The sequence below is a fragment of the Mesoplodon mirus genome (assembly GCF_964341445.2).
Source record: "Mesoplodon mirus genome assembly, chromosome: X".
Lineage (NCBI taxonomy): Eukaryota > Metazoa > Chordata > Mammalia > Artiodactyla > Ziphiidae > Mesoplodon > Mesoplodon mirus.
In genome coordinates, this window is record NC_138981.1 from 59,112,558 (window position 1) to 59,139,994 (window position 27,437).

The 27,437-nt window shown below is 45.6% G+C and overlaps 2 protein-coding genes across 3 annotated transcripts; one reads left to right on the forward strand and one right to left on the reverse strand.

Annotated features, from left to right (window-relative positions):
- Positions 1-1,500: 1,500 nt before the first annotated feature.
- Positions 1,501-19,666, forward strand: ARR3 (arrestin 3; the record flags this gene model as incomplete). Its single annotated transcript, XM_082609259.1, has 17 exons — positions 1,501-1,587; positions 7,939-7,976; positions 8,670-8,700; positions 8,851-8,911; positions 9,113-9,157; positions 14,101-14,300; positions 14,422-14,481; positions 14,640-14,707; positions 15,345-15,480; positions 15,665-15,749; positions 16,003-16,075; positions 16,470-16,607; positions 18,107-18,190; positions 18,456-18,479; positions 18,651-18,703; positions 18,992-19,001; positions 19,381-19,666. 17 exons carry the CDS (start codon positions 1,501-1,503, stop codon positions 19,664-19,666), a joined length of 1,479 nt encoding a protein of 492 aa, XP_082465385.1.
- Positions 19,667-24,372: 4,706 nt separating this feature from the next.
- Positions 24,373-27,347, reverse strand: PDZD11 (PDZ domain containing 11). 2 transcript variants are annotated; one of them, XM_082610133.1, is made up of 7 exons: positions 27,326-27,347; positions 26,668-26,767; positions 26,165-26,248; positions 25,842-25,898; positions 25,450-25,548; positions 25,161-25,221; positions 24,373-25,010 (listed from the first exon to the last, which is right to left on the reverse strand). In XM_082610133.1, exons 2-7 carry the CDS (start codon positions 26,752-26,754, stop codon positions 24,976-24,978), a joined length of 423 nt encoding a protein of 140 aa, XP_082466259.1. In that variant the 5' UTR covers positions 26,755-26,767; positions 27,326-27,347; the 3' UTR covers positions 24,373-24,975. The 2 variants fall into 2 exon arrangements, with proteins under 2 accessions (XP_082466259.1, XP_082466258.1); XM_082610132.1 differs by having other exon boundaries at positions 27,238-27,341.
- Between the last annotated feature and the right edge of the window lie 90 nt (positions 27,348-27,437).

Genomic DNA, 27,437 nt, shown 5'->3' on the forward strand with positions numbered 1-27,437 from the left:
TGTCTCTGAACTACAGTGATCTCTGATACCTTCCCCCAGCCTGGGCCAGCCCAGGAACCCCATCGCCACCCTTACCCAAGAAACTTGGCACGTCTCCTACCTGCTCCCCTTGAAGCTGAGCCCAGCTGACTCTGTCACCCTTCCCCTTGGCAGCCAGAGGGCATATCCAAGGGGGCGGGGTTGGGCGTGGGACCTGTACCTCCTCCAGTCCTGGGAAATCATTAGAGCTAGAAAGGCCCATCAAGATTATCTAGTCCCACCCACTCAGTGCACCGATTGGGAAACTGGGGCCCAGTGAGATTATTATTTAACGGCTCCTAAATGACTGTAGGAGAGAGTACACAAGGAAACGTCCAAGTTGACAGATGAAGAGCCAGGCCACTGGAGGTAACTAAGACTGCAGGAAGATCATAGAAATCTGTATGAGCAGAAACACGGAAAATGAATGTTAGCATGGATAACACATCGAAAGATTTTAGGAAATCTAAACTACTGATATAAATCTTAACTCCATGTGCATATAATTATAAGAAATCTGTATATAGCACTTACTACATGCAAGGCACTGTTCTAAGCGCTTTGTACTTATTAATGGCCCCACAGGCTCTCTATGATGTAAGTATCATGATTGTCCCTACTTCACTGATGAGAAAACGAAGGCACAGAAAGTTGAAGTATTTTGCTAATTAGTGGTAGAGTCAAGATTTCAAACCCAGGAAGGCCAGCCTTTGAACCAGGCTTTAGCAAACCATAATTGCTATGCTTAGTGGCCTCTCTAAGCCACTGGCCATAATCCAGGAAAGGATAAGCAAACATGTTCTGAGAGCCTTTTACGTGCTTGGACCAGTTCTAGGCACTGGTAGTTCACTAATAGTAAACAAAACAGGCAAAACCTCCTATGCTAATGGAGCTTACATACCAGTGGGAGGGAAAAGATAATAAAATTAACAAGTAAAATATATAGATCATGATCATTGTTATGGAAAAAAGTAAAGGAGGGAAAGGGAATAGAGAGGGTTTCTGTTTTAAATATTAGGGTGACTTTTGAATAAGGACCAGATGGTTGTGAGGAAGAGGAAACATAGAGAGGAGGTCAGAGAGTTTGGCACAAACCAGATCATGAAGGTCCTTGGAAGCCATTGTGAGGACATCTTGGCTTTTACTTTCAGCGACTGGGAAGCCACTGAGAGTTTAGAAGAGACAAGTATCAGGATCTGATTCACATTTTAGAAAGATCCCTGGCTAGCTCTATGTTGAGAATAGACTACAGGGCTAGGGACACAGGAGGAAGAGCAGATCAGAGGCCATTGCCAATAGAGATGATGGTGGCTTGGACCAGGCTGGTGAAGGTGGTGAGAAGTGGCAGATTCTGGCTAGCTTTTGAAAGTAGAGACAACAATATTTACCGATAAGGGGTATAAGAGAAAGAGAGGAGTCACGAATGACTCCAGGATTTCTGGCCTGAGCAACTGGAAGAATGGACTTACACCATTGACAAAGATGGGGAAGGCTGTGAGAGGAGTAGGTGTGGGGAAAGATGAGGAGCTCATTTTTCCACCTGCCAATTTCAAGATGCCTATTACGCATGTAAGAGGAGGTGGTGAGGAGGTGATTCACTCCTCCCCAAGGATGCTAGCCCACTTGCTTCCCTTACAGACTCCACCCCCTCCTACATACTACCCCTCGTCTCTATCACCCCAGGAGACCCTGGTCTGAATACAGCCAAGACAGTACGGACACCACGCCTAGATGTTTGAGAGCCTGGTGCTAGGGAACATGGAATTGTCAGGAGCTCTGGGCCTAAGGCTCCTGGGGCTAACTCAGTCTCCGTGATTATGGAAGTCTTAGGCACAGGAAGCAAGCTCTGGGCCTGGAGGACTCTGAGGTTAAGGTGGGTAGTGCTCCTGGGGAGAGGGAGCAGGCTGAAGCAGAATCCACTCTGAAGGGAGCTGGGAAGCAACGGGGACTCTGAACTGATCTTCAGATCCTGAGAATGTTGCCCAGCTGGATTCTGGGAGTGAGGGGAGGAAGCAGGGCTGTAGGGGAGGCTCTAGAATCTAGAATCTAGATCTCCTGGAAGACTGAGAAACCTAGATGGGGGAAACTTGGAGATCCTTGCCCAGTGGGGGTGTGGTGGATAGAAGGTAGGCGTGGAGAAAGCAGTCATAGCCTGAGTCCTGGACAGCTGATCACTGTGATTTTGCACAAAAGGCTCAGGTGTTTGGAGCCAGACCTGAATTCAAACCCTTGTTCTTCCACGTATTAGTTGTGTCACCCTGGATACCTCTTCATGACTGAATTTCCTCATGAGTGAAATGGGGTCAATAATACCAACCTTTCAGGGTTTTCTGAATACTGAATTGGTTAATAGATGTGAAAACACTTTGTAAACCGTAAAATGCTGCTAATCTGCAAAGTACTTTGTATTATTTACTTTGCTCCCAGGGGTGACGCTGGCCTCTTCAGAGGAGGACAAGTGTGACCTGAAGCTTGGCATACACCCAAGGGGACATCCCAGTGTCTACTAAACTAGAGAAGCCCCAGCAGGAGCCAGCTTCCTGCTCCTACTGCTTCAAGCTGGTTTAGCTCTGCCAGGTTTCTGCCAGTCCCTGGATGCAGCTGCAGCTGCCAACGCTGCCACCACTGCCTCCCAGTGGCTACTTCAGGAAAAGACCTCTCCCAACATTCCCCAACCAGAAGCTAGCTTCCGCTGACGTCACCTGGGCCAAAAGGAATGCATGTCTTCTGAAAGGTTGCAGACCAGACCCCTCTCTCCTGTGAAACTCTTCCTCACTTTCATTTCTGTGACTTTACTCTGATTCTCCTATTCCTCTGGATGTTCCTTCTGACCCCTTCCCTGGCTCCTTTTTGTCCTCCTTCCTCCAAATGTGACCCTTCCGCAACACTTACTTCCAGATCTCTTTTCTCCTCTCCTCACTCTCCATTCCTCCATTGTTTCTTTCTCTCTCCCTCTCTCTCTCCATCCACTCTCATGATTTAACTTACAAGTTATGAATAATTATAATGACCAATGAGATTCCAGCATACAAATCTCCCTCCAATCAAAATTTCTCTTCAGTTGCCTAGGTTTTCTTTATGAAGGGAAAAGACGAGGTCGCCTGCTGAAAGTAAGGTGCAGTGTGGAGTGGAATAAGACAATCCCCACAGGCTTGATGGAAAGGAGCAGTAACCTGAAATCCTGGACAATCCAAATTTACTAATAAAATCATGGGAAAGTGACTGGTTCCATATAACTGTACCCAAGTTAGTGTTGTCCAGGTGTCTTTTCTATAGCGTTCTCTTTTAGTCTTTCTAAATGTCTGTTCTTTATCTCCAACAAGGCTGTTAACAACTTTAGACTAGAGACCAGTACCACTGTGTCCGGTACCTAGGACAGCAGGGGAAGTCTCTGCTTCTACCATTTGATTTGTCTGCCTCCTCTCCATCCTCCCACACTGAGCCAGTGCCATTGTGCAGATCCCAATTAAGTCTGCTGGTATGCTGTCAGCTGCAATAACAGAAAATGCCAACTCAGTTGACTTTAAAATAAGGAAATGTATTATCTAGCATCTAAGTCCAGGAGCAGGGAGCTTTAGAGTTGATTAATTCAACAGTTCAACAATGTCATTAAAAAAACCTGATTCTTTCCATCTTTCTGATCTGCACGCCTCAGCCTGCTGCTCAGCAACTCTCATGGTCACAAGGTGGCTGTTGCATTTTAGGCATTGCATCCAAACATGGAAATACCATTGACAAAAGGAGAGGAAGGCCTCTCTTCCTGTGTGCTTATTTTTATCACTCAGGAAACCTTTCCCAGAATCTCCCTAGCATGCTTCCCCTCATGTCTCAGTGGCCTGAGTTTCATCATGCCTATAACTAAACCAACCACCGGCAAAGAGGATGAAATGACCATGACTGGCTGAGAGGAGCAGAGAGCCAGGTGGAGGAGGGAGGGGTACATAAAAAAGTGGGGATTCTGCCCACAAGAAAGAAGGGAGAGATGCCTATTGAGTCAATAAACAATCCTGTCTGCTAGGATCCCTTATGGAATAACCAGCCCTTCCTCACTCAGCTATCCGGTCATCACTTCCAAACTGGAAGGACTGGTTGGGAATATCACTGGGGTGTGCAGAGTGAGGGTGGGTAAGGACCTGAAGATACCTCTCCCATCAATCTACCACAGGGGCCAGACACTTCACCTTTAGAGATGCACTCCTTTGCCTTCTTACTCTTGCCTCCTCATAAAATGCAAATACTATTGATCAAAATAAAACTATGGTGTCTCTCTTTGGGAGATTACTAACTGGAAAGGGACACAAGGGAATTTTCTGGGGAGCTAGAAATGTTCTATATCTCTGTCTGGGTGGTGGTTACATGTATGTATACATAGGTGTAGTAATTTCTTATTGCTGCTGTAAGAAATTACCACAGATTTGGTGCCTTAAAACACCATTTATTCTCTTACAGTTCTGGAGGTCAGAAGTCCAAGATCAGGTTCACTGGGCCAAAATCAAGGTATCATCAGGACTATGCCTGAACTGTGACAGCCACCTTGCAACCATGAGGGACTATAGGGGAGAATATGTGCCCTTGCCTTTTCCAGTTTCTAGAGCTGCATTCCTCCATCTTCAAAGCCCAGAGCATAGCATCTGGCTGCAGTCCTCATATTGCCTTCTGTCTCTGCAGTTAAATCTCCCTCTATATCCCTCTGCTTCCCTCTTATAAACAGACTAGTGATTACATTTAGGGCCCGCCCGGATGATCCAAAATAGTCTTCCCCTCTCAAGATCCTAAATTTAATCACATCTGCAAAGTCCTATCTTGCCATATAAGGTAACATTTATTGGTTCCAGGGATTAGGACCTGATATCCTTGAGGACGCATTATTCAGCCTTCCACAGTAGGTAAAAATTCATCAAGCTGTGCAATTAAAATTTGTGCATTTTACTTTTGTTAAATTATACCTCCGGCAAGAAATGCACATACTCCAGGAAAAGAGAGAATGATTTAAGTTCAATCATAATAATGAATTAAAGGCCTACGAGATCTACTTCCTGTTGAGAGTACCATGGACCTGAGTTGAAAGAGGGCCTAAGCTTCAAGTGTGGGTCTGAAGACAAAAATGGGTTGAAGGCTAGTCCAAAAGTACATTCATTCTGACTTTTCACCTTCTCCATAGACACCAACCTTCTCCACAGAGCCTGGGCTTCTAGCTGTAGCTGAAAATCCCTGAGAAGGAGAGAGTTACAATGACTAAAAGCCAAGGCCCTGGGGTGCATACTAACAAGGAATGGCAAAGGCTAACTTGGTTATTTGGGCAAAGAGATTACAGGACAGCTAGCTCTCCAGTGCCCACAGTGGGGAGTGGGAGATAGGGAAGGCCCAGCCCCCGAGCCACAGACATAGTCACCCTCTGAGGAACAGACATGCTGTCGTGGAGGGTTGAGGGCTGCATCTATGGATAGATACTAAAGCACAGCCGGCACTATGGTGAGGTGAGGTGGTGTAGGGTCCTGTATCCCCAGAGCTTGGATATCCTGTCTCTACATCCCCCATGTCCATGAAGCCTGGGCCTGGGCCTTATGGGAAGGACAGCCAAGAAAGGAAGATTACTTTTGTTGCTACCATTGTGGGGGGTCCTGGCAGCTGCAGGACAGAAATATCTCTCTCTAATTCCATGAGTGGTCATATGAGGTGAGGGAAGCTGCTTAGAGCCTATAGCGTGGACTTAGTTTTAGGGATTGGAGAGAGTCAAGGGCTGGGGGGCAGGAAAGGTTTACTTCAGGTGGGGGTGATATAGATATCAATTGCTTTTTCCCTCCACAGGCAACATCCTGCCCAGAGAACCTGCCCCTGGGCCAAGAATCTTTTGTTACCTTCCTCTCCAACAGGAAAAGAAGTTCAAGGCTCACAGATATGTGCACACAGCTCAACACACTCAGCCTCCCCTGCCCTACCCCACCCCCATGTACGGGAGATTGACTCCTGCTGTGCACATAAGCTGGGATAATTGGGTCTCTAAACATCACTTCAAGAGTCCCAAGTCCCACGTAGTGGGGGGCTGGGGAAGGGGTGCTCTTTCCCATACCCTTGGCTTTTGTGTGGCCTGTATGCTAACACATATATATGGAATTTAAGAAAAAAACAAATGTCATGAAGAACCTAGGGGTAAAACAGGAATAAAGACACAGACCTACTTGAGAATGGACTTGAGGATATGGGGAGTGGGAAAGGTAAGTTGTGACAAAGTGAGAGAGAGGCATGGACATATATACACTACCAAACGTAAGGTAGATAGCTAGTGGGAAGCAGCCGGACAGCACAGGGAGATCAGCTCGGTGCTTTGTGACCGCCTGGAGGGGTGGGACAGGGAGAGTGGGAGGGAGGGAGATGCAAGAGGGAAGGGATATGGGAACATATGTATATGTATAACTGATTCACTTTGTTATAAAGCAGAAACTAACACACCATTGTGAAGAAATTATACTCCAATAAAGTTGTAAAAAAAAAAAAAAGAGATACAGAAAGACTGGAATGTGACACAAGGCTCTCCTTTCAGAATCACAAAGGCCTATACTTTGAGCCCTCCTATTTCTGTCCCTCACATTGCTTTTCTTTTAATGTCCCAGAGTCCCCTTTGATCCCGGTCCTCAGGTTCAAGGCCTCACAAGGCCAAAACCTTGTAGTTCCCTTTCTCAAACTCCCCTGATTTTAACAATATCGGATTCAACCCCTGACTCCCGCCCTGTCCCAGCAGCAAGAGCCTGGTAATCTTTAGCCACTAATCTTTTAGCCACTAATCTGCTTTCCAAACTCTTGGCACCTGAGCTATTTATAAAGCAGTATTTCATGCCCCCCCAGAACCCTATTCTTCTCCCCTGACTCCCACCAATCTAAATACTCAGAGAACCTTGGGTATAAGAGGTTGGGGAGGCGAGCATAGTGACCAGAGCTGGAGACAGATGTGAGCTTCATCTTCCTCTCCAGGTAACAGTCCAAAGTCCTCTATTTCCAGCCCATACTCGGTCCCATATCCCCTGCCCTTAGCACCCCCATCAATATATCAAGAAGCACTTGAAGGGCACCTTTCCCGACACAGCTGACAGGCACTCAGGCTGAGAGACCCTGGGAGAGACCTCTGGAAGCTCCCCTAAGTTCACCCCTCAAGCCAGATCTAATACACATCAAAGAAAAGCATTAGAGAGACGTCTTCCTCTCTCTAAGTATCCCTACTCCAAGGCTTAGCACCTGGGGACATGGATGGAGATAAGGGTGGGAAAATCTGGGGAGGGTGATGAGAGCGATGAATAGGTTCAAGGAAGGCTTTCAACCTCCATACAGGTTTCTGCCACCAACAACCACGAGCATGAGGGTACCAACCTTTTCTCTCCCACACCTTTCTCCTTTCTTAGCTGAGTATTAAGGCCACTGTGAGGTGAACTCAGGCTCAGAATCCATTGCAGGAGCAAAGCCAGAGTCTGGGTTTTGTTCATTCATTCATTCATTCATTCGTATATCTAACAAACATGTCTTGGTGCCTACCGTGTGCCAGGTGATGTTCAGACTCATCCAGTCCAATTCTCCTCATACTTTCCTGGATGGAGGCCTTTCTCCAGACAAACTTCTTCTCTCAAAAGGCTCTCAAGAGCACCCCAGCTATTTCAAAAAGCCTCACTCTTTCTGGAGAATAGACAATATGGTTAGTCAACAATTCATAAAAACTAGGAAAGGTTTTTTCCCATGTCCAGGATAGTTGAGATTATGGCTGAATAAGTAACCTTGACACGAGGGAGAATAGGAGGCGTGGATCGTGGTGAGGTGTCTATCTAAGAAGAAAAGGTTACATCCCACTAGGTGTGTCTGGATGGTATACCAGAGCCAGGTAAGGAGAATAGGGACCAAATGATTGAGCCTTCCCCGTTCTTTCCCTTTTGCCAGAAAAGGCTCAACATCAACGCCATGGCCAGCATATCCAGGTAAGTAAGAACTCCTAATTCTCTGAATCTGTGACTTGTCACTTACCCAAACCCAAGTACTTGCCTTTGAGGGGAAGGGGTTTGCAACCTCTCCCCAACTTGTGTCTTGGGCTCTATCCCAACTGCCTCCACCTTTGTGTCATTTCGCTCTCCTTGGGCCTCTTCTTTTTTTTTTTTCCAGCTCCTCCCCAATCCCACCAGTAAGATTTATTTATTATTTATTTATTTTATTTATTTTTGACTGCGTTGGGTCTTAGTTGCGGCACGCGGAATCTTGGTTGCGGCGCGCGGACTTCTTTCTAGTTGTGGCGTGTGGGTTTTCTCTTCTCCAGTTGTGGAGTGCAAGCTCCAGGGCACATGGGCTCTGTAGTTGTGGTGCACGGGGTCCAGAGTGCGTGGGCTCTGTAGCTTGTGGCACTTGGGCTCTCTTGTTGAGGCCCGAGAGCTCAGTAGTTGTGGCATGCAGGCTTAGTTGCCTCCAGGCATGTGGGATCTTAGTTCCCTCACCAGGGATTGAACCTGCGTCCCCTGCATTGTAAGGTGGATTCTTTACCACTGGACCTCCAGGGAAGTCCCTGGGCCTCTTCTTCTAATCCTAGAAATATTTTCTTTTCTCCCCACTTACCTTTCTCTTCTTCTCCCCTTCCCTTCTCTTCCAATCCCCCTCCCTATCCTCTGATTTTCTCCTCACAGGGTGTTTAAGAAGACCTGCTCCAATGGCAAGGTGAGAGAGCCTGGCCCAGCTGGACAAATAAGAGGGCAAAAGGGATAGGTTGGTACGTCCTTCACGGTCTCAGGGGTTTGGGTTGGGGGCTTCAGGGGAATCCATTCAAAGGTGATTATGAGAATAACATGGGAGGTTGTTCCACAACAGCTCTCCATCTACCTGGGGAAATGGGACTTCGTGGACCATGTGGACATGGTGGAACCCATTGGTCAGTGAGTCCAAAAAGGGAAAGAACCTGGGGAGAAGGGAATGGGTGTGAGGGAGTAAAAGAAAGCCAAGAAAGGACCATGCAGAAGAAGAGGCCAATTAAAGAGAAACCATTCTGGGAGGAACCATTCAGGGGTCAACTTCTGTTTCATAGTCTGAGGACCTTTCCTGACCAGAGGGCCATCTCTCCCCCTCTCCACAGATGGTGTAGTCCTGGTTGACCCTGATTACTTAAAAGATCGAAAGAGTAAGTAAAAATCCTTGTTGGTCTGTGTATGTGCCAGGGACCCCAACCTAAAATGTCACACATGCCAGACAAGTAACCTGAATGAGTGGAGTGGACGAGTGGACCAGAGGGGTATAAGAAAATATAAAAGTAGTGGGAACTGTGAATGTCTTGTTTGGTGGAGGCTAACCACTGAGAATTTCAGCCCAGTGTGGCCAGATTTTCCAATTGTTAAAGAGGAACTGGAAATGAAGCTCAGAATACGACCTTGAGAGGCCCAAAGTCTGAAAAGATTCTAGTGCCCCTTCCCCAAATGATATTCAAAATAGATACATTTCTAAAGCATAAATGAAATTTTGTTTTTCAAGATCACACAAAATTTACATGTGTGCTGAAATTAAGTCTTTTCCTAAAATTTCTGATTTTCTCCATTACTGTTGGTGGTGCCTCTGCTTAGGCTGCCCATGGAAAGATCCAGTACACCAGAAATCCATATTTTAATGCAAATTTCCTGATTTTCAAATGTTGGCAACTAATTAAAAGATTTTTAAAGGCCTGGATAAATCAAAAAACTTTATTTTTCCATAGGCTGGATGTGATCTTCAGCCTGCCACTTTGCATTTGCTTTTTCCTTTAATTGCATATGTCTTTCCATATCTCCTTTGTGTAGGGAAACCCAGTTTTTCCATTAAAAAAATCCCCAACAAAGAAACAAACAAAACAATAACTACAGCAAGTAACAGCAAGCGACATTGCTCTGGCTACAGTATTATATATCCAGATTACACTGAAATATTGTCTTGCCACTTTTTTTTCTTTTAATTCTTACTCTGTGATCCAATTAGACTGCAAATTGACTTTGATGTGAAAAAGGCTCAGAACAAATTGATGAATACTAGTTCAGATGCAACCTTTAGATATTGTGGAATAAACCAGACTTAGTCGCTCAGATTAAACAGTGCGGATAAGCAGTCCACCCAGTTTTAAATATCAGAGGAACTTTGGGGTATGGTCAGTAAATTAACCAATTTATTTAAGACTCTCAATTACTCTGTAGTTCTAAAACCTAAATCATTTGTTCACAGTCCTACAAAGTCTTCAGAATAACCTACAGAAAGAAATCTTTCGTTGAAAAAATGCATGTCAATCCAGGAATAAGATGTGTTTTTTCCTTTAATTCTAATCTTCTTCATGTCCCTTAGTAGTTTTATATTATTATTCATTTAAGTTGTATAGATTTAAGTTTATTCCTTAGCTACTTTATATGTTTTGTTACTTTTATGAAGATAATCTTATTTGCATCATATTTTCAAATATGCTTTTTTTTCCTTTTGAGGTGCATTTGTTGATGTGAAATATGCTTACGCTACACCTTGAATGAAAAAGGCTGGTTGTAGGGCAATATATGCGGTTGTGTGAATGAAGTGCGGTTTGACAAAAATTGATGTGGGATCTCTCTGTATTATTTCTTACAACCGCATGTGATGATCTCAAAATAAAATGTTTCATTTCAAAAAGGCAATGAGAGAGAAGTCAATAGCTAAGGTGGCCTTATGTTTAATTATAGAAACAAAGTTGGAAGCAAATGCAACAGAAATTAACAGCAGTTATCTCTGGAATATGATGTATGATGGCAGGGCTTTGATTCTCTTTGTGTTTTCTGATTGCCACACAATTAATATGTATTGTTTATATAATAAACACAAATATAGATTAATAACTTTAGAACAGATGTTGAATTAAAAAAGATAAAAACAAGCTATTTCCTAACACACTAAAAAAGGATGATTCTAAACTGCCAGAGAGCCAATAAGATCTTGGGGGTGGGGTGATGCCCTTCCCACATGCCACAGCGGGACGTGACAGAACAATTCATCTGATTAACACCTTTACCTCAGGGGCTATTAGATACCCTTCTTCTGCCTGGCCTCGCCTGATCTTTTTCTGTCTTATTTCTCATCTCTTTCATTTCCTCCCTTCCATTGCTTCCTTCCAGCCACCTCTTTTCCTCTTTTTCTTATCTTCTCTGTTTTTTCTTTTCCTTTGCCCCCTCTTTCCTTTTCCTTTTCTTTCTCTCTCCCTTTCCCAATTTTATTGGCATGATTGGGAACCAAGGTGAATTTAATTTGTTGTATCTTTTGAAAATTGTTAAGTTTGTCTTCATTGTAGAAATATTAGAAAGTACAGATGAAGGAGAAAAAGACTGTAATCCTCTCACCCAGAGATAATCACTAATATTTCACTTCATATTTATTCATATTTTCTGAGCAAAAAATCTATATTTTTATTAAAAATGCTATATTATAAATAACATTTTCTAATCTTTTTTACCTATGCAATATGTTAAAATCTATAAAGTTTTAAGTTGCCTAGTAGTATATTGTATGGGTGTACCATAATATATTTAGCCAACTTCAATCGTTGGACATTTTTTGCTACGATAAACAACCCCATAAAGTACATGTTTGTATGTATTTCTTTTCATACTTGTCCAATTATTTCTTTAGACTAAATGCCTAGAAAAGGAATGAAGGGCCAAAGGGCAGTCACACATTTTTAAAGGTTTCTATTGCCAAATTGCCCTTCAAAATGGTTGTACCAATTAACTCTCCCTCCTGCAGGGTATGAGGTTGCCCATTGCCCCAGTCATTATAAACACTACCATTATCATTACTTTCAGTCTTTATTGTATCTTTTGAATATAGATTCATTTTCTTTGCTTGCTCGTAATTTTAAAAGCAGATAATCTGGCTGTTTGATATTTTGATCTCTTAAAAATACAAAAATTACTTGCTTTCTACTAGTGTGTGGCTCTTGGTAGTTTTCTTTTCTTTGGGTCAGGGCTCCTGATTAAAAGTAAGATTCTCCACCCCTGTTCTAAATCTTTCCTTCCCTCAGTCTCTGTCACTGTCCTTGGACAGCTATCTTTCTGTACCCCATCCCACACCACTAGTGCACTCAAGTGACTTTCTATTTGCCCATAATCTTAGGTACTAGCTGCAATGTATAAGTTCATTTATAACTGTTCCACTTTTCTAATATTCCCATGATCATCATCATCATCATCATCCACATCTAATTTAAATTTCCAAAGGGATTTCTCATACGTCAACTCCTTACAACCATGAGTTAAGTTGGGCACGTACGAGACTGGGCTTTGGAGTCAGGCCTGAGTTGAAATCCTGGGCTGTCACTTAGCTGCTCTGAGCTCATTTTCTCTACCTGTAAAGTGGAGATAATAATACTTCAGAGGATTATTGTGAGGTCCAAATAACATATATAGAGCTCTCAGTGCAGTCCTATTATTGACAGGTGAAATAACTGAGGCTCAGACAACTCGAGGGATTTATGCAAGTCATATTCAAGCCCAAGTATTCTGACCCTAGAGAATTATGTAATGAATACCCTGTACTCACCACCTAGCTTTAAAAAGAATTACAGAATCAAACTGAAGTCTCCTGTGTATCCTTCCCTAATCCCATACTCCTTCCTCCCTCCCTCCTTTTCTTCCTGCCTCCACCGCAGATAATTACTATCCTGAATTTGATGTTTATTACTCCCATGATGTTTCTATACTTCTACTCTATATTTATATATCAATGAGCAACTTTGGTACTGTTCTACATGCTTTTCAACTTTACGTACATGGTATCAGATTGTGCATATCATCCTGCAGCTAGCATTTTTTACTCAATAGTTTTTGAGACTTAACCATGTTAATACATGGAGTTTAGTTCATTTATTTTAACCTCAGTTTAGTATTCCATGATATGAATATACCACAACTGTTTACCCATTCTCCCATTGATAGGTATTTAAATCATTTCCAATCTTATGCTATGACAAACATTGACACCATGAACATTCTCATAGGTATCTCCTTATAGACATGAGCAAGACTTCCTCTAAATTTGTCTTAGGTCATAAGACATGAGAAGATTCAGCTTTACTGGATAGTGCCCAACAGTTTTCCAAAGTGGTTGTACTCATTTGTTAGCAAATTTTTTTCTGCATTCCTTTGACCAACTACAAATCTCCAGGTCCCTGAATTTTCTCTTGTATCTGTCTTAACATCTTACTGGTTTCCTCATTAATTGAATTGCCCTCTGTAAAAAAATAAATAAATAAACCTAGGGACTCTGACAGAAAAAAAAAAGTGGTTGTACTAATGTATATTCCCACCACAGTGTGTAATGAACCATATTGCTCCACATCTGGAGCACTGCTCAACACATAGTGCTGTCAGACTTTAAAGTTTTTGACAATATGATGGGTGTGAAGTGTTATCACATTGTGGGTTTTTAAAAAGTATTTATGTATTTATTTGGCTGTGCTGGGTCCTAGTTGCGGCATGCAGGATCTTTGTTGTGGCATGCGGGATTTTTTTTTTAGTTGCAGCATGCAGGATCTTTTAGTTGCGGCATGTGAGCTCTTAGTTGCAGCATGTGGGATCTAGTTCCCTGACCAGGAATCGAACCCAGGCCACCTGCATTGGGAGTGCAGAGCCTTAACCATGGGACCATCAGGGAAGGCCTCTCATTGTGGTTTTAATGTGCACTTATCTGATTATCATTAGATTGGACATGTTTTCATACCTTATTGGCCATTCTGTTTTGCTCTTCTGTGCAGAGCCTATTCATAAACTTTGCACACTTTTATGTTGGGCTGTTTTTATTTTTATTACTGATTTGTGGGAGTTCTTTATATATTACGAACACTAAACTTTTGTTTGTTATATGTGTTGCAAATATTTCCTCTCAGGCTTTTGCTTGTTTCATTATTTATAAAGATTCTTAATGTAAAGAAGTTTTAAATTTACTATAGTCAAATGTATTGATTCTTTTCTTTATGATCATACTGTTTTGATCATATTACATTGTCTCTCCATGTCTTCCTCTGAGCTATTTAAGATCTCCTTTCCCCCTCGGGTCTGACAGGCCACTCTCTTCCTCCTTTGCCTGCAGTGTTTGTCATGTTGACGTGTGCCTTTCGCTATGGCCATGATGACTTGGATGTGATTGGTCTGACGTTCCGCAAAGATCTGTATGTACAGGTCCAGCAAGTGGTCCCAGCTGAGCACAGCAGCCCCCAGGGGCCCCTCACAGTCCTGCAGGAGCAACTGCTGCACAAGCTGGGGGACAATGCCTACCCTTTTACCCTGCAGGTACTAACCCCAAGTCCCAGGTAAGGCTTCCAGGGAAGATTAAGAAAGGAAGCTAAAGAAGGAGAACAGAGGAAAGGGGTCCCTGTTTCTTCTGTTTGCTGACCTCCTTCTGATCTTTTAGATGGTTGTCAACCTGCCCTGTTCGATGACACTGCAGCCAGGTCCTGATGATACAGGGAAGGTGAGGTGTGGGTTCTGAGAAAGAGGGACAGGGGGATAAATGGACAAGACTAGAAAAAGGGACAGCTAAGGGACGGGATCAGACATTTCCTTATAAACCCATGAGGAAGGGAGGGGTAGTGTCAGAAATGAGTTTTCCTTGCTCCTGCCCCTTTGCAGGCCTGTGGTGTTGACTTTGAAGTGAAGGGTTTCTGTGCTGAAAACCTGGAGGAGAAAGTCTCCAAGAGGTATTTCTTTCGTCCTCTCCAAAATCCCTGCCTCCGGCCTGCACCAGAAAACAAATCTTGCTCTCAGGACAGAAACAGCCCTACTTCTAACCTCTATAGCACAGTCACCACCAACTCAGATGCCCAGTTCTGATTTCACTCTGACTTCTCTTCTTTGCTCTAGGGCAAGGGTCAGCAAACTTTCCTGTAAAAGGCCAAAAAAAAGAAATATTCAGGCTTTGTGAGCAACGTAGTTTCTGTTGTAACTACTCAGCTGTGCCACTGTAGCGTGAAAACAGCCATAGGCAGTACGTAAATGCACGAGTGTGGCTTTATTTATGGACACTGAAATTTGAATTTTACATAATTTCCACGTCATGAAATATTATTGTGGATTTTTTTTCAACCATTAAAAAATGTAATAACCATTCTTAGTTTGCAGGCCATACAGAAACAGGCAGCAGGCCAGATTTGGCCATTGAGCCATAGTTTGCTGACCTGTGGTCTAGATACCTACCTTGAGGGTCCAGAGGAGTTCTCTGACAGAGGCCTCCCACCACCTCCCCGCCCCAAGCAAGGACTGCGCTACAGGGTTAGCATGAGAAAGGTCTGTGGGTCCTAAGGAGACATTCTGGCTGTCCCCTTGGCCTCTACTTAGAGACTCTGTGCGGCTGGTGATTCGGAAAATCCAGTTTGCACCCCTGGAGCCAGGCCCTGGCCCCTGGGCCCAGACTGTTCGCTGCTTCCTTCTGTCAGCTCAGCCCCTACAACCCCAGGCCTGGATGGACAGGGAGGTTTGTGACCCCCATTTCCTGACCCCTACCATGCAAACCCTCTGACACCCTTTCTTCATTTATCTCCTACTTGGGAAGACAAGGGTGGAAGCCAGGGTGGCAAAAGCACTGAGGAAACAAATTCTAGGTCTTGATCTGGGTGTTCCCCCTCCAGTCTTATAATGGGCCTCTCCTCCTGCTTCAGGTTCACTACCACAGCAAATCCATCACTGTCAACGTTTCCATCAACAACTGCACCAACAAGGTCATCAAAAATATTAAGATTTCAGGTGAGCCTCTTTTCCTATCCCCCTGCACCTGGTCCCAAATGCAGAGGTCTTTTTCCAGAACTCTGCCCCACTTACCCAGTCTGCATTCATCTAAGCTTTCCCTCCATTGCAGGCTTATCAGGACACGTATCTCTCTTTGTCCATATGTACATCTTAGTATATCATGAGTAGTGTGCCCGTGTACAAGGGCAGCAAGTTGGGGTCTCGAGGATGACTGACTAATTGTAGTCATGTGTTTTTCCTGGCTCTTCAGTTGACCAGGTCACAGATGTCGTCCTGTATTCACTAGACAAGTACACCAAGACTGTGTTCGTTCAGGAGTTCATGTGAGCTGGCGCTGGGGCCTGGGTCAGAGAGCCAAGGGATAGGGTGGTGGGAAGAGGGCCGGTGTCTGGAGGCAGAGGAGGGGGTTGGGGAAAGAAGGAAGTGGAGAAGAGCCCAGGACTGAGGAACATCAAGGTGAGGGTTGATGTGGAAAGAGGGAGGGATTCTCAAGAGAGCTGGAGGGGGGATACCACAAGAGGATCATCAAGTCTTGAGAGAGGGCAGAGGCATAAGGATTTCCCACCAGAGTAAATTGTTCCCACTCTCCACAGTCAGACATGCCAGCTCTCTTGGATACTCCAGTAGTTTCATGGAATCGTGCAAAAAACTCTTGGGAATGAGAATCACTTAGTTGGCAAGCCTAGCTTAAGTTCATCTCTTCTTTTCCTTTGAAAGGGAGACTGTAGCTGCTAACTCCACCTTCTCCAACAGCTTTGCAGTAACCCCACTCCTGGCTGCCAACTGCCAGAAACAGGGCCTGGCACTGGATGGCAAATTCAAGCATGGTGATACCAATCTGGCCTCTAGCACGATGTAAGCTCAAATGTAACTCCCAACCTTCATTTTCTACCCCCAACCCATTCTGTGTGCTATATATACAGTTCTGAGGTTTCACCTTCAATGAGGCCTACCTGTTTTTAAAAATGTCCCTAGGTCAGTGTTCAGAGCTGCCTCCAGGCAAGAGGGCTGACAGTAAGCTAAATAATACCCATGGGACCAATGGCAGGCTTAGGTCATAGGCAACAAGAAAGGAAAAAGTGGAAAGGAAAAATTCCTTATGTTGTATAATATTTTACAGCTCATAAAGGTCTTACGTATGGTACTGTTATCTTCATAAGAATCCCATTAAAGTAGGCTGGATATGTATTCTTATTCTACTTTACACTTAACGACCCTGAGGCTCAGAGAGATGAAGGAACTTCTCCAAGCTTGCGTAGCTAATAAGTGGCAGAGATGGAAAAGATTCTATCACGTGTCATCTGGCTCTAACACTGCAATCACTACAGCAGCTACTCTCTAGTGAAGATAGAGTTCAATGAAAGACAGATGAGAAATGGAGAGAAAAGAGGACAAAAAGAAGAAAAATATGATAGGAATTGATATAATTCTATCAAATCGTTCATTTGGTCCTATGCCTAACACTTGGAGGCCCTAGTGTAAGATGTGTCTCCCACCAAAAGCCATCTGCCACCATCTAACAAGCATTAATTCCCACTGCCTTTCCCTATGCCTTATCAATCATGTAGCTATGGACTATTATTGCTTGAAAGAGCCTGAGAAATCATACAAACAGCATTATTTTACAGATAGAGGATCAGCATCCCAGGGCAATGAAGAGACTTTCCCAAGATCATAGTTTTCTGTGCCTTATTTTTCAATCAGTGGGTTTTCATTGAACACCTGTTACATGCTTATTCCTATGCTAAGCAATGTGGGAGGATACAAAGACGTTTAAGACAGTCTCTGCCTTCAGTCAATTTACAGCCTAAATGGAGAACAAAGAGGAATTTAAATGCAATCTAACAGTTAAATGTTAGTACGTGTGGTTCAGACTACAAATCCGATAGAAGTTAATAGAAGCCAGCACAGCTGGAGAGGGCTCCCTAGAGGAGACAGAAGGAGCTAGAGCTCGAAGGTGTTGGATCTGGATAGCAACAGAGGAAGAAAAGAGTGTTCCGGGTTGGGAACATAGCCTGGGCAAAGGCTAGAAGGTAGGAATCTGCATGGCACGTTCTGAGCATGGAGAGAGCATGGGTCCACTTAGGTTGTATCCCAGGTGTTAGGGAGTTAGGGCAGGAAGGTTAGATTGTTAAGGGTCATGAAAGCCAAGCAGTGTAGTAGTCATATTCAGAGAGGTAGGCTCCTGAGCAGAGGGTGACCTGGTAAAACTGGATCTGAGGAACAGAAGTGTGGTCCCAATGAGTAGGAGATCAGAGCCTGGGAGCCCTGTCAGATGACAAAAGGTGCACTGAATGAATTAACCCCCAGACCCTCCCCTCCAAACACACAACAATGAATACTACCACCTCCAGTCTTCGACCAGGAATGGACAAGGAACTGCTGGGGATCCTGGTGTCCTACAAAGGCAGAGTCAACCTGATGGTGTCCTGTGGAGGGTGAGTAAGAGTGCAGGGTCTGTCTGGGCAGGGGCTGGGGAGCCACTTCTGCTTTCCTCCCAGTTGGACTGACCCACTCCAGCTATTCCCCACCCCTTCTCCTGGACCAGTTTCCCAAACCTGTGAGCTCCACGAACAAGCCACCTTCCCTTCCAGAAACCCATTCTGTGGTTGAGTTGGCCTTACAATCCTTCATTCCCCTGCAAAATTAGGTTGCTACTAACCATTTCCAGCTGCTAATTTTAGGGTGTCATTCTACCCTCAGCATCCTAGGCGACCTGACAGCCAGGTAAGACACTGTGGGGAGGGGGAACTGGGGCAAGAAGGGGAAGATGCGATCAGGAGACCAAAAGAATGACATGAGAGAATCTAAGGGCATCCCGGGACTGAAAAATTGAGGGAGAGGTTCAGGGAGTGGCCTTGGAGGGAAATCTGTGACTCTACCTTGGGATCCTTGCAGTGATGTTGGCGTGGAGCTGCCCTTGATCCTGATGCATCCAAAGCCATCGAACGGTGAGTGACCAGGTGGGACTCACAGGAACAGTGGTCCGGAGGGTTGGGGACCAAGCAGTTCTGATCTCATGAATCGAGGACTGGCAGTTTGGGTAGGGATTGAATAGCAATAGGTAGGTTGGGTGTCTAGGTTTTCGGGGGAAGTCGTGTGTGTGTGTGTGTGTGTGTGTGTGTTGTGTATATGGGAGGGAGAGGGTTAAAAAGGGAGAGGAATGAGTAACAGGACATTTCTTCAGGGAACTTATCAGCTTCGATCCATATTTCCTTCCCTCTCCATGCTTGCTACAGAGGCTGCTAGGTAAGAAAATGTGAGGCCTGGAAACCTCGCCCCCCTTTCCCCACTGCCACTCTCCATTTTATGACAATGGAAATGGAAAAAAGCTTCCCTGGAGTGTTGCTTTCAATAGGTGTGCAGTGGAAACATGTGGTTTAGCTTCGTGTCATAGTTCAGTGCTTTTCACACGCCCCCCTCTTTCCCTTTTTGCGTCCCCCGCCCTCCACCTCCTGCTCTTCTCCCAATCGTCCATCCCCCTCATCCCTTCCAGTTTTCTTTTTCCTTCCCCCCCGCGCCTCCTCACCCTAACTTCTCCCATCTTTCATTCTCCCATCCCTTCCCTCCTTCCCACCCTCCATTCTTATTTCCCCTCTGGCCCTCATGGGGGCTTTTGTGTTGGCAGACTGGGGAGGGAACAAAGGAAACAAGCCAGTGGGATCCAAGTGGGGCGGGGGCAGCTGAGAGGGGGTGAGGATCGGAGTTGGGAAGCAGGGAAGGGATCCCTTCTCTGGGATCAGGAAACGGGAGTGGATGTGGAAGACGCTCAGACAGCTGCTCCTAACCCTCCATTTCCCTCTCCTGCTTCTGCAAGCTCTGAGGACATAGTCATCGAGGAGTTCGCTCAGCAGCAGCCCGGCAGAGAGGAGAGCCAGGAGGCTTTGGCGGCCGAGGGGAATGAGGGCACCTGAGTGCCTGGCTCGGGTGCCTCTGTGTGGAAGCCCCACTGTAACACTCTAATAAATCAGCTTGTCCAGATGTGCCCGCTGATCGCTTTGGTATCTCCTCCTCCTGGAGGAGGGTAATGGAACTACCTGGAATGAGCCACGTCCCCACCCGCCACCCCACATCAGTGATTAGATCTCCTGCAGCATGTGCTTTTCCTCTAAACAACCCTGACTTCCCTCCGGCAAGGCCACCCACCCCTGAGTCCTTCAACTTTCCTTCTGGGCCCTGGTCACCTCTGCCCCCACCCCAACTATCCCACTCCCACCTCGGAGCTGTGGGCAGCGCCTGAGGGGACACGGCCCTGAGACCAGGCCTGAGGGTGACGCTGATGGTTGGACAGAGAGTGCCATGTGACCCCAGGCAACAAGTGCCACTCACCTGCCAAGCATATAGCACACCACAAGGCCCACAGACGAGGCACCCAAGCACCAGTCTCTGCGCAAATCCAAACACTGCAATCCTTGGGGGTCAGAGTAGTGGGGGTCTGGGTTGGGCTTTGGGAACAGGAAGGTGTGACGGTATGGAATGGAATGGGGTGTTCTCTGGGGAATCAATTTCCTCCTCGCCCAGGGTGACACTTGGCCTACTTATCATCACCCACTTTATGTACAACAGCTTCGAAGGCGCCTGCTGGGTGAGCCCACCGCCAAGGCATCACACAGTACATTTTTGCCCCCTTCTTTGGTCAACTTACCCAGGGATTCTTCTCCTCAAACTTATCTATTGTAAGTGTTGAAAAGCTGAGCCAGGACACTTTTCAAGTGCTATTCTCCACTTCCGGGTCTAACACTGCCTGGTATTGGGGGTAGAGGAGGGGTTTGCAGGAGACCTTTGGAATTGACTTTCTAAGATCATGTACTTGGAGGACTGAATAGTGAGTGTTCACTCTCATGCCACTAATCCGGTACCTCAATCACTTAGGCCTATTCATCACAGTAGGGTAGCACCACCCCACATTACCTGTGGATAAAGAAGGAGAAATAAAAAGTGAAACCTCCCCAAACTACCAAATCCTGTGCTGTTTCTTATTCTGTCTGCCCTCATCTAATCTCCAGCTGTAACAAAGTCCAAGTAGCCTTGAATCCTTAAATCTGCTGCTCTGTAGGGTCTTCCTTAATCAAAATAGTGTATTGAGATCGGACCTGTCCTAGGATGGTAGGCACTTGGTTTGTGGCCATAGCAGCGACTTTTCAGGAACCCAATTTCCTTGACTCTTTTTATGCCTTTATTAAGTTCTAGCCTTTAAAAAGCTAGTTTCTTTTCTATCTCTCTCCACCTTCTTTCTAAACATTTGTTTTATGCAGGTTCAGCTGCAGCTATGGAATGCAGCTGGCCAGAACTTTTGCAGCCTAATTCTAGCAACATTCATGATTCAACTATTGCTGTGGTTGTCTATGACATCACAAGTGGGAGTTATGCCATGTTTTACTCGAAAAGGGGATTGAGGGAAGCAATAGAGAGGTTGGTAAGACTAGCAGAGAGGATTAAAAAATACAAGCATAAGAGCATAAGAAAAAAAAAGACTAGGAGAGAGAAAGACAGGTACGTTATTTTCTCCAAATCTCTACTAAATGTTTCAACTCTCTGCAACACATTGTCCTGTAGACATCAACTTTTTCAAGGAAACAGATAAGTGGGTAGAAGATGTACGGGCAGAGTATATCATCATCATGTTGGTGGGTAACAAGATTGATCTGAACAACAAAAGGAAAGGTATAACTGCAACTGCTTCTGGCATACCTAGAGCTCAATCCCAATGGGGAGGGTCTACTGTGCTCTATTTACTTGGGAGGAGTTACCTGTGTCAGGGATCAGAAAGGTCATGGGTTCAGGGCTTCGAGGGTTCCTGGTCGTAGGGATGCATGTTTACGCCTCAGAAGGATCTATCCCTATCCACTAACTCTGGGTCAGAAGGGGGTCTTACCATTATCTGGCCCCTTGTATCATTTCTCATTTGCCCAGACAAGTCTCTACCGAGGAGGCAGAAGAAAAATCCAGAGACCCCAATGTGATGTTTATTGAGACCAGTGCCAAATTCACCACTGCTTATTCTTTTGGATAACCTTGGCTTGTCCTATCGAGGGGTGGGGGTAAGGTTCATCTCCCCATCATGCAGTGCAAAGGCCTGGAATCATATCTCTAAACCTGACCTTTTTTCTTTCTTTTGCACACACACACACACGCACACGCGCACACACACACACACACACACACGGCTATTCCATAGCATGGCTTCTGCCCTCACTTCCAGAGGTAATTCCTCTCCACTGAAGGAAGACGAGACTATCCTTTCTCCCAGCTTTGCTGGGGTAGGGAGGGTACAAGCAGAGAAGGCAAACTTCCTTTGCTTTCATGGCCAGGCCAATTTTTCTGCCTGACTGATACTGAAGGGAAAATGGGACTAACTTCAGCCCAAAGCAGCTCCCTGGTTTGCCTTTAGGTGAAAGGGATCGTAAGATAAAAATTCCTTTTCTGTATGTCCTAGAAGATGCCCCTGGAAGTTGAGATTTGACCCCAGCCACTTTATTACCTTCCTTCCTTACCACACACTTCAGTGCTAAAATCCAACTGGAACCCTCCAATGAGTTAGGCATCAAAAACCATTGTTCCTGTTGATAGCTTAGGTTATCTCTCTGCCTAATATGATCAACTTACTGCATTTGGGCTTCCCAGTACCAGTCCTTCTCCCCCAACCTCATGTTTATGGTTTAAATACTTGGCCACTTACTAAGCTCTTGTTCAATTCCTAGGCTTAGGAGTAAAACGGAACCCCTGAAAATGCTATCACTTTCTCTTGACCACTTCTCACACTTACAGGGTGGAAAGTTCTGGCAGAGTCCAGGAATCCCACCTGGCCGTCTACGACTGCTAAAACACATCTATAGGGGATACAGTTCTATAGCAGCTGGGATACCTCAAAGATTGATACAGTTCCTTCTCCACTGTTTTCCTATGTCACCCTCAATAAATGACTGGTCCTTTCACCTCAGCCTCTTATCGTTTGCACCTTCTCCATGCTCTACCTACACCTCCACAATGCAGTTGCATCATGCTGGTGTCCCAACACAGAACCATTCTAAATACCTCAAAGAACCAATTTAGGGCAGGATTTTTGCCTCTTAGGCCCGTGGCACCTGGCTTGGACTTTTTACCCTGTTTACCACACTTCTTCGATGAGTTGATTTAAAACCTTTTAACCACAGACAGTTGGGAGAGTCTTGGACCTCAACATTCAGTAGACTCAGCCAATATGCCTTTGTGCAAGTATCTCAGCCTCTATTTTTTTACTCAGATGGCCATTGGGGGGCAGCAGAGCAAACAGGAGCATATATTCTATATGGGGGGATTTCCCAGGAAACACAGAGACAGCTAGATTGATTGTACCTCCAGCTCTGCTCACTAGGATGTTGCTACCTAACAATAGCAGCGAGCCTCTGGAAGAGGTACCATAGTACAGCTGGGGTGGGTTTTATAGGAAGAACCAGAACTTCCTCACAGAGATATGTTACCACTATTTAGAACTGTTTCCCATATTTGAAGACTTATTCCCCTTATTTTAAAATCCATTAAAAACAAAAAAGAAGCATGGAAACCCTGGGTGATTAGTGCTTCGCAGAGTTAGTAAATTGGTTGGTTTGTGCAAAATTTGGAGAGAAGAGAGTAGAGTGGCAAAGTGAGTTAACTGTGGCAACATGAGTAGAAGTGGTACTGAAAGTGCAGAGGGGCAGCCTCCTAATTGTATTGTGATTTTTTTTTTTTTTTTTTTTGCAGTACGCGGGCCTCTCACTGCTGTGGCCTCTTCCGCTGTGGAGCACAGGCTCCGGACGCGCAGGCCCAGCGGCCATGGCTCACGGGCCCAGCCGCTCCGCGGCATGTGGGATCCTCCCGGACCGGGGCACGAACCCGTGTCCCCCGCATCGGCAGGCGGACCCCCAACCACTGCGCCACCAGGGAAGCCTGTATTGTGATTTTTTAAATCGAGGTATAGTTGATGTACATAATTGTATTGTGACTTTGAATAAAAAGATCTTTAAGTACAAAACAATAAAAATAAATAAAAATCAAAATTCAGACATCCAGGCTCCACCTCAGATCAACAGAATTACTCAATGGGGGCAAGGGCCTCAAAATATATATTGAAGCTCCCCAGGATTCTTTCAAGGCAAGTTCGGGACTTTCATTGTGGGGTACAACTTCGCCCCATACCTCATTAGACAACTTTCTATTCTGAACGGGTATTGTGAACACGCCAATGGAAATGGCGTAAGGCGTGGCCTGGAATCTCTAACAATGGATTGCTAAGAACATAGCAGAAGGTTATTTGGGGGCTGGGGTGAAGACAAGGGGGAAATCAGCAGTCAGTACTGCTCAACCAACCAGGTGAAAATTAGGAAGCAATTTCTTACTGCTGTCCCTGAAAAGAAATGCATCCAAGCCTCTCCCTTAGTTTATGTTCCCGATGAAAGAATCTGGGAAAAGAGAAGACAGAACCATATTAATACTGCCCCCTGCAGAGAAATGGCCACAGCTCATGGGGGAAGGGGTACTGTTTCCTCCAGTACCCCCTCACCCTATACCATTCCTCAGTTATACTGCAGATAAGCTTCCTGGGTCTCCCTAATGTTCTGAGAGAGAGAATTGTGAAGTACATATAGTGTTGCTCTGCTGCTTCTAGTGGCTCCTCTCTTTGGAAGAGCTTTTATTTTTATCTTGAAGGCATTTAACACCCAATCAGTATCATCCAAATCAGTGTCAAGCAACATTTCCTCAGCATTGTTTTACTTTTTTGGAGGGAGAAGATAGAACGAGGGAGTGGGGGAAAATGGGGTTCCACTGGAATCTCCAGAGTGTATGACTGGTAGCATAAGGATGGGATGAGATGGCCAGGCAGATTAGGTGGGAGGCCCCCAAGATTTGTAGACGTTAATGAAAATGACATGACATATGTGGAACTGCCTCGCACATGGTATTCAATAAACGTCAGTTGCCTTCTCTAGCAGGGTTCTCCACAGGCTAAGCGATACCTAGACATCATCATCCTTCTCCTTCCAGGGAATGAAGCCCACCTAGAAAACTAGGGAACTCAAAGTGCAGTACAGGTGGGATAATGCAGTTGGCCAGCTGGCTCAGGGCAGGGCCTCGCTGTCTCCCCATCCTCCCTACTCCACTCTGCCAGGGTGGGGCTGAGAGTAGAGTTTCCCAAGTGGCTTCCCTGAGGCCTAGCTAGCTCTTCCTAGAAGATTCCACGTGGAGGGCTGTGGGTTGCAACTCTCTAGTGCACAGTCCTCTCTTTCTGGCGGTGATAATCTGGGGGAAAGAAGGAGGAAAAGAGCAGGTTATTTTCCAGCCTGAGCTCCCAACTCCCCATCTCCAACTTGTGGGGCCTCTAGTAATTGGTATTTAAAGAGTTCCTACCGAAGGCCCTGCCAGGTAAGCAAAAAAGAGAGCGGCACTTACTATAGGGAAAGAAGCGGACACGCATGCTGATTTCTCGAGCTGTCTTCAGGATCTCAACAGCCTGGAAGGAACACAGCAGCTTGTACAAATGAAAAGATACAACTCGGGACAGAATCATAACAGAAGGAATGTAGTTTGCCATTCCAACCTTCTGGGTCACTAATAGCTGCTTCCCTCTTAACCAAGAAGAAATTCTTTCTTATCAAGTTACACATCAGGCTAATCTTATCCACTGTGTCCTACCTGGGATGGCTTCTTGCCTCACCACAGCCCAGGGTGCTGTGCTCACCTTGCTGTGCTCAATATCTTGGAAATCCACATCATTCACAGCTAGGACTTGGTCCCCTTCCTGAAGTCCTGCTCGATGTGCATCAGAGTCTGGAATCACCTGTTGGTAAGGAGAGAATATACATGATCAAGGTGGGATAATTTCAAAGAATGTAAGTGAATTAAGTGCTACTCAAACGTAAGGTACTATCGGCTGTGTGTGTGTGTGAGACAATGCAGGGAAACGGTGGCTTGCCAGGTGGGAAGTTTTAAGTGGGCAAGGGTATCCCCACTATGCCCCTTCTGAGTCTACTAAATCATCCCTCTCCCCAAGCCTTGGGACATCAGGGTTCTGCAACCTGATAACTTAACAAAGGGAAGTAGCTATCCATATTGCCTACCAGGCACACGCACCTTGGAGATGAAGATGCCTAGCTGGGAGGCCTTTCCTCCTCGGATGTTAAATCCCAACTGTAAGACAAGAGCACAGAATGGGGGCTCAATACAGACCACAAACACAAGACATCTAGTAGCATCACTGTATGATAGCTTGCCTTGTGTCCCTCAGAGAGAAGTCAGAAGTTGTGGAAGTGGCATCTCAGCTTTTCTGCCCATAAAAGTAACTTTCTTTACCTCCTTACCTGCTTCCCAATCCGTCCCCCCAACCGTGGCTAACTTCTGGGCCTGGTACGGACAAATCTCGCCTGGAATAAGAGGCAACTGTTCCATAAACTCACCTGAGCTCCAGGGGGCTTCTTCAGTGTGATGATACGGGGCAGAAACTGGGTCAACTCATTGTTGTAGTCTGGGTGGTATACCCTCTGCAAGACACAGCAACCCCAGAAATCTTACTACCAGTCTTACTACCTTCATCTAGAACACAACTGCATCACCCTGAAGCCAGGAGAAGGTGAAGTCATGGACTTAGTTTAAGTAGAACAGATAACACTGTCCAAATAGGTAGACGGATAGCAGTGGGGAAATGCTAGCCACCCAGTAGCTTCCCACTTCTTTACCCCGACAAAATGGAAATCAGGGCTCTGAATTTCCAGAATTCTCTGGTGTAAGTGGACTCTGGCAGGAGGATTCCATAAGAAGTTCCCAATGGGCCCAGTTGCTCAGAATCTAACTTCTGGCTAAGATTCACTGTCCATTGAGCTTTCTAACCCTGCCATCCTACCTTTCATATATCATCCCTTGCCTATGGGGAAAAAAAATCCCTTGTACGGATGGTTCCCACCTCATGAGGAGGAATCCATGCTGGGGGATTCTCATAGGCAGGCAGGAAAACCACCGGGTAGTCATCATAAGGAATCCGGCTGTCCATCTTCAGCAAGGCCCTGAAATGGAAGGGTGAGTCAAAGCTGACGAAAATGGTTCAAAAGGGATAGTAGCCCAGCGAGTTTCAGAAAACAACCCCAACCCATTCCAAGGCTGTCAGTCTCTAGGCCCGGCCCACTTCTAGGTAGGTGATAAACATTTTGGGAGAGAAGGAAGAAAACTATCAACTTAGCTGAATATATGGACTCCAAGCAACCTGTTAGGTACACTATAGAAATGATCTCCTTTCTCACAACAATCCTGCAAAATAGATGTACCGTCTTCATTCTAGAGAAGAGGAAATCAGGAACGCGTCTAGAAAGATCTGACTACTTTGGAAATTCAAAGGAGTGCTGACTCCAACTATCCACAGGGACTCGGGGCAAGGTACCGCCCCACATTCCCTAATTTGATCAGTAATGGTGGGGGTCCCCAGATCGGCCCTTCCTTTACCACCAGCCACCTTCCAGATACCCGTCCCGCATCGTGCCTGAGTCCTGCGCCCACGGCGCTGTAAAAAAAATCGTCGTACCACCTCTCCCCGCCGGCAGGCCCCAGGCACCCCGTACTCCTCTCACCATCAATTCAGCCTGGGACCCGGAAGCGGATGCTCAGCTGTGGAAAAAGGGCGGGGTCAGGGTGCGGCGCGCAGGCCCTCCTCCTCCCCCATGCGTCTTCCTGCGCGCGCCG

Coding starts and splice junctions, on each gene's coding strand:
- PDZD11 (XM_082610133.1), bottom strand. CDS start 26,754: ATGGACAGCCGGATTCCTTATGATGACTACCCGGTGGTTTTCCTGCCT. Junction 25,549..25,841: donor TAGGCATCTTCATCTCCAAG/GTGCGTGTGCCT, acceptor CCTTACCAACAG/GTGATTCCAGACTCTGATGC. Junction 25,011..25,160: donor TGTCCGCTTCTTTCCCTATA/GTAAGTGCCGCT, acceptor TCTTTCCCCCAG/ATTATCACCGCCAGAAAGAG.